Raw genomic sequence first — 7,312 nt, 5'->3', positions numbered from 1 at the left:
ATATTATTATGCTAAAAAATCTTCAATTCTAACGCAGGTAGAGACTTAGGATATTTATATGCTTTTACTATATATACGTAGATACATTGATATTTTAAGCATTGGTTAAAAGTGTATGTTGTGCATTAATTAAAATGATTTTTGGATAAGTCTAAACTTAAATTCTTCAACTTCATGTCTTTAATGCATGCATATTAAATAAATTCTTTTATTAGTCTAAATGTTAGTATATGTTATGTAGTTTACCATGTTATAATCTTTTTTGGCTATAATTATTCTCTTAAAATGTTTAATTTTATTTGTAAATTTTTGAACTTACATTTTCAGTGACCACACGTTGTTTAATCCATTCATTTTCTAGACTAGTTTCCAATGAAACTGAGTCCATACAACGTCTGCGGCAGTAGTTTCTTGCACTCAACCAATCTTCTTCAACTCCCTTAAGGTTAGGGTCACGCCATGAGAAGAAGTAACTAAAATATGTTATAAAATAAATTAAATTTAATATAAAATTGAAATAAAAATAAATGAAAAGAAGTAGAGAACTTTTAATTTATCTTGACTATAATGATCGTTGTGATTCATTCAGCACTGCTCTTATCTATATATTTTATTTACCTCAAATATATAAACGTTTTAAAGAGTTATTAGTTTTCCTGAGCAATTAGCGATAATAAAAAATTAGTTTTAGTTTGAAAAATTCATTAATTGAAATTTGGAAATAAAATTTAGCTTTCCATATTTTAAGATGATATTTTTATTAAAAATGTTAGTTATTTTAATAATTATTGTTCTGAAGACAAATAAAAACAAAACGCAAAAAAATAATAAAAAGTATATATTTTTTAATTTCTCAGTATAACTTCTTTGGTTTAAGACTAAACATCTAAATAATAAATTATATTTATTAAGATATTAATAAATAATTTGGATAAGTAATTTTTTTAATATTAAATAAATCTGTATTATATTTGTGCAATTATAATTAATAATCTCAATTATTAAAAATGGCTAAAAGTTAAAAAAATTTGCAATTGATTTATTAGGTGTATATTATTTTTTTAAGTTTTTTTTATATTATTTTTCAATTAAATTTATTGTATGCATAATCTTATGAATAAATAATAATATTTTTAAAATAAATATACATACAAAGTTAAAATGTTAATAACATATACATACAAAATGTTAATATATAATTTCTAAGGACAGATATATGCGAATCATACAGTTATAGTCAACTTTCATAGTAAATATAAAAAATGTAGAGGTTTTATATTTAAAAGAAAAAATATAGATATATTGAAAAATATACAATATATTAAAATATTAAATATTGAAAATCTCTGCATTATATTCGTAAAGTATTTTTTATATTTCCTAAAGCATAAAGATTTTTTTTAAGAAAAATAAAAATACTTATTACTTAGATATTTTTATGATATCTCAACTATAGCTAAAAAGAATGTTTACGTTTATTTATATTTCTATTTGTAAATATAATATAATTAATTTAATATTTTATCTACAAAAAAAATAAAAAAAAATTGTATAGGTTTTATATCTAAAGAATGGAACTTTATCTAAATAGTATCCATTTAGATAATTATTCTATGGTTTATCTATGGTTTAAGAAATTTTCTTATTTGATTATATTTAAAAAAAGGTGCTAAAGTAAAATTTGTTCCAAAAATTTGCAATCAAAAAGCCAAAAAATTATGGAAAAAACTTTATTATTGAAACCTGACTCCCACACGAATGTAAAAGTTATAGATTCTTATTTGGAAAATATGATTCAAATGCCATTTTTAAAAATTTTCAAAGTTTTTTATATTTTATCAATACATCAAGTTCATAACACGTAAAGAATAATTTATAATCAAGCCTTATTTGTATCACGTATCCATATTTTACTTTGAATCACTACCGTGAGCACCCACACTCAAAGAAATTATAATATATAAATTTAAAAACCTTCTAAAGAAATGTTTAAAGTAGCTCTTTTAATAGACCCATAGTAGCAAACTATTTCTGATATTTACTAAGCCCCTTCTTAGAATCATTAAATAAATTGCTTCCAGGTTGGTTACTATTTTCCTTATAGTTTATATACTTTCGATATTATATTAAAAATTTGGAAATTATTTTTAATAATTTATAAAAATATATAAATAAAATTTGTAAATTAATAAAAAATACGTAAATGTTAAAAATGTAAATAAATTAAATTTTTTTAAGTAAATTTAGTTATTTAGTATTCATATTTTATTCAAATGAAAATGTCGTAAATAATTCTTTAGTTACTAGTTATTATTCATATTAATTATAAATAAATCTAATAAAAATAATTTATTTTCATTTTTAAAATTTTGTATCTTTTTTATTCAGCTTTTATATACTTTTTAGATCACTTTTTTCTTAACTTTTATTATATTAAAAAAAATATTACGAAAACTGGTAAAAAAAATACATTTAAACAACTAATATATATATGGGTTGATAGCAATGTATATAAAAATATTAATTTTATTTGTAATTAAAAAGCAGAAAATAATAAATTAGTACATATGTATATATATAATAATAGAAAATATTAGAATAGAATAGAATATTATGGAATATTTTTTTATTATACATTTTATATTTTTATTATTTTATAAGAAAATAAATTTTAAATATTATAATAAAAAAAAATTTAAATATTATATTTAAATATATTTAAATATAAAACTTTATATTAATATAATAATAATAATATAATAATAATAATATAATAATAATATAATATAATAATTGATAATGTTTTTAAATAATAAAATGTAAATAAACAATTGTTATGAAAATAAGAATATTCAATATAAAAATTATTTTTATATTACAATATGTTGAAGACTATAATGTTTAGATAAAACTGAAAACTTGAAATAACATTGCAAAAAAAAAACTTTTTGTATATTGCATTTTTTTATAAATATATTTCAAAATAACAAACAGAAACTTTAATATTTATATATGGTATATTTGTATATATTACATTAAATATTAAATAAATAAAATATAAATAATAATATAAAAACTATTTTTATATTACAATATGTAGAAAAATATATTGTTTAAATAAAATTGAAAAAGTAAAATAATATTAAATAAAAAATTTTTTGTATTCTGCATTTTTTTTATAAAAAACAGAAACTTAAATATTTATTTACATTCGTTTGTATTATGTTAAATATAATTAATATTGTCAATAATATATGTAATAGTAGAAAAAAATATTTTACAATTATACCTCTCATTTAAAATATTAAATACCAAATAATTTCTTTAAATATAAATCTACACTTATTTTTTTTTCAAACTAATAAATTATTTTAACTTCAAGAAAAATAGACTCTTGAGAAAATTATTAAGCTTTGCAGAATACAATATACAATTATTTATAATACAACAATATATATATAATATTATTTAATAAATATAATATATATATATATATATATAATATATTAATTTTTAATTCATATGAAACTAATAAAATTGCAGTTTTTCTCAAAACCTTTAGTAATCTTATAAGAACCCTTAGAGAAAGTATTTTTTATAGAATTTTGGAATAGACTTTGTAAACTCTTTAAAACGATTTATTTGTTAAATATATTAAATAAACAGACAGTTCACATTACTCACCCTTTGCCATCGGGTGTCTTCTCGTGTATAATCCTTTGTGCACACAGTTGTGGATTTGGTGGATCCAATACACGCCCATTTGAGAACTGTGCCAAGCCAGCGCTTAGAACACTGAATAAACAAACACTTGCCAACACAAAGGCTTTCATTTTGCTTAGTAATAGTTTTATTTGCACTTTTCGGTAGAAATTATTTAGTTTGAATTTTGAATTAATGTGTTAAACACTTTCGTTTTCGTTTAGTTTAAAAGTAATTCACACAGCACACTTTTCGTCACCGCCTTGCCAACGTCTCAACGCAACGACCGAAATTATTGAAATGACATGGAATTTTTTATGCCACCCCGCTTTATATATGCAGCGACTCAAAGTCAAGTTGAGCGCGTTTAAGAAATTTCAATTTGTTTGGCTTATGCGATTGAGTCAAAGTTTGAGTTAATTTTACTTTTTTTTTTGTTTAAATTTATTTATTTATTTTTTTTTTGTTGTCAGATACAATGCAGTTTTTTACGCTTTTTAAAATAATATTTTTTATTTTTATTATTTTTTTTTTTAATTTACAAAAATAAAATATGTACAACGCACTTTGGTGCTGCGTCTACGTGCTTTAGTATTTCGCATTTGGTTTGCTGGTTTAATGATTTTTTTATTATTTTTTTTAGTTAATCAATATTAATATTAAATTCATAAATTCACAAAACAAATACATGAGAAGAAGCCATCTTATTGAAATGTACTTACTTACCGTATAAGCCCAGAAAGGAAAACCCCATTAATCCCATTAATTTTGGCATACTTGCGTTTTTTTTCCTGCTGCACAGCTTTTAAACTGCTTTTTTTTTTAATTTTTTCATATAATACTACACATTACATACCATTTTAAAACTGTTTAATTAAGTCAGGAATACTTTAAACCATTTTATTTTATTTTATTTATTTTTTTTTTGATATCCAAAAGAGTTAAGTAATTATGATGAAAAATATTGTTTAAGCCGGAAGATTTTCCTGAAGTGATTTTTGTTTGGCAAATACTCGCATCTTCAGATTTGCCGTATTCGGATTTAGTTTTTAAATTTTCAATGTGGTTTACTTTGCTTTTGTTTTATTATTAATTTTTTTTTTTTGCATATATTATATTGTTACTATAGATACTCTTTTCTTTTTTTACTACCTTTTAAGTATATTGTCACTTCGCAGCTGCATTCCGCGGCAGTTATCTTGCATTTAGTGATGTAATTTTTAATATTTACTAAAGCCTTTAGTGTTTACTTTTCATTTATATTTTCAAGCAATTTCGAAATCATTTATGCAATTTTATTATTTATTAATTAAATATTAAAATAATAAAATATTATTGTTGCGATTTACTATAGTTTAAATTAAGAACTTAATTTCTTCCGTCAAAACGGACATTGGAAAACAATTGAACACAATAAATATTAATATTAATATTTATTAATATTAATAATAATAATATTAATATTTATTAATATTAATAATAATAATATTAATATTTATTAATATTAATAATAATAATATTAATATTTATTAATATTAATATTAATATTTATTGTGTTCAATTGATTTTTAATGTCCGTTTTGACGGAAGAAATTAAGTTCTTAATTTAAACTATTGTAAATCGCAACGATAAAATTTTATTATTTTAATAAATATTAATATTAATATTTATATTAATATTTATTGAATTACAAATATTTTATACAATTTAATATAAATTAATTATGTATGAGTTAAAAACATATGGAGTTTAAAATATCTACAAAATTGTTAACAAATTTGTGTTTATTGGCATCGGCGAACTTCCTGCAATTTTTTTAAGGATCGCCAAAAGCCTAACTAGATAAGCGAATATGAAAATTTATTAGCTAGAAGGGCACGAGATATAATAAAAATTTTTAAATAATTTATAGAAATAACAACCAAATTTTATAGATAATTCCTACGATTATCAGTGATCTTGGGAAATATTATTTGTTGGACTACAAGTGCCAGGCTTAGAAATCATGCATGTCAAATTAGAAACGATGACTAATCGTGTTTTTCCCCAAGTAGCTAAGGCTGAACAAACTTTTGATGTTAATTTATTGTTTAAAATAGTTCATAATATTTATATTTTTATACAAAATTCTCTTTCCTATTCCATAATGCAGATTATTTTCATATGCTTAAACTATCATTGGGTAATAACAAAGTGGTTTTATTCCAGGCAAATCAATAATTAGTTATATTTTGGTAAGCAATTGAAAGGGTTGACTATAAGAAGCCAAGTAACAATTTTGGGACTGTTATTTAAATGAATTAACATCTTTTATGAACCCTGGTATTGTCAGGCCTATCTTTTCTTCAGTCTAGCGTTAGGATAAGTAATAAAACCAGTTAGATGTCAGCATAAACCGACATCTTCGTAAGATCCAAATCAGGTATAAAAAATCGTTTGTCATATGAAGCAGGTGGCATAAAAAATAGGCCCCCATATCAACGATGAAGAGATGAAGCATGTGGTGATATCGCCTTAAAATAAAAACATATAAAGCTGGTCAAGGAATCAGTATAGTGGGGTATAGAATTAGAGTGGTGCAATCTTTCATGTTTAAAAACTCACGCGAGTGACCACTTAAATCCAACAAAGATTTTTACAGTCAGTCTAGAATCTAAATCTGTGAATTCAGTAACCTTACCATAATATCTAAGCAAATGCTGTTAAAATGGTACAACTAGTATCAACGCATGAATCCGAATCCTTGCTATGCAGCATATAGCCTTAAGCTTAGTTTTATACTAAGGTCATAAGTACTATGAGCTAAGCTTAGTTTTATGCTATGATCATAAGCACTATAACCTTTCGCGTTCGTGAGAACAATTCTATGGAAGAAAGTTAGCACCAAAAGTAAGAAATGGAGATTTAAACGTAATCTTACAACGAATACTCATAAAAGGTTTAGAGTGAAAACTTGAAAGTTCTTAGAAAGATAAGATTTCACAGATATTCAAACAAAAATGCACCGATTTGCTTAGTAATTTGCTTAATAGCGTTTTTTATTATAAGGCAAGTCAAAGTTAAATGCTATTGAAACTAAATCTAGTAAGATTTACTAAACTTGTAATGGATCTGTTTTTTAAAAATGTTCTTTGATTGAGACTCTTGAAAAAAACAAGAAATCCGTTATGGAATATAAAAGCACTCTTCATGGAATAAAAAGAGAAACATATATTCGTATATATGAAATGAGTATTCTAAAAAATCTATTGCTAAAATAACAATTAATTTATAATTAAGTATTTTATGTACTACGGCAAGAATTCTATTTCGAATATAATGGGGACCCTCTTACCTTCTATTCGAAATAAATTTCAGGAGCGATAGGGTGAGATAAGAATACAGAAAAAATTTTCAAATCAAAAAAAAATTTTTTTTTCATGTGAATTCCTGGGCTCACCAAGAATTTAGATTAATTGTTCATATATAATTCTTGAACTACAAACGATTTACACTGTGAACAAATATGCATTATTTTCATTCTAAATATTGTCAAATTTTTTTTTTTGCTTATTCTTAAGCTACAATTGCTTTCACTGTGCTATTTTTAGAATTAACGTATAAACCATA

The 7,312-nt window shown here is 22.2% G+C and overlaps 1 protein-coding gene across 1 annotated transcript in view; it reads right to left on the bottom strand.

The window, feature by feature from the left end:
• The window catches only part of LOC119675955, a 10,163-nt gene extending 6,019 nt beyond the window's left edge, over positions 1–4,144 (bottom strand). The window contains exons 1-2 of the mRNA XM_038087174.1: positions 3,685–4,144; positions 320–473 (exon numbers count right to left, since the gene is read on the bottom strand). Coding sequence (XP_037943102.1) covers positions 320–473; positions 3,685–3,833 — 303 coding nt within the window. The 5' untranslated portion in view covers positions 3,834–4,144. The remainder of the gene's footprint in view (positions 1–319; positions 474–3,684) is intronic.
• Between the last annotated feature and the right edge of the window lie 3,168 nt (positions 4,145–7,312).

This window comes from Teleopsis dalmanni, chromosome 2 (genome assembly GCF_002237135.1).
Source record: "Teleopsis dalmanni isolate 2A chromosome 2, ASM223713v2, whole genome shotgun sequence".
In the NCBI taxonomy this organism is placed as follows: domain Eukaryota; kingdom Metazoa; phylum Arthropoda; class Insecta; order Diptera; family Diopsidae; genus Teleopsis; species Teleopsis dalmanni.
The sequence above is the reverse complement of the archived record's forward strand: the minus strand, read 5'-3'. Positions and strand labels throughout refer to the sequence as shown.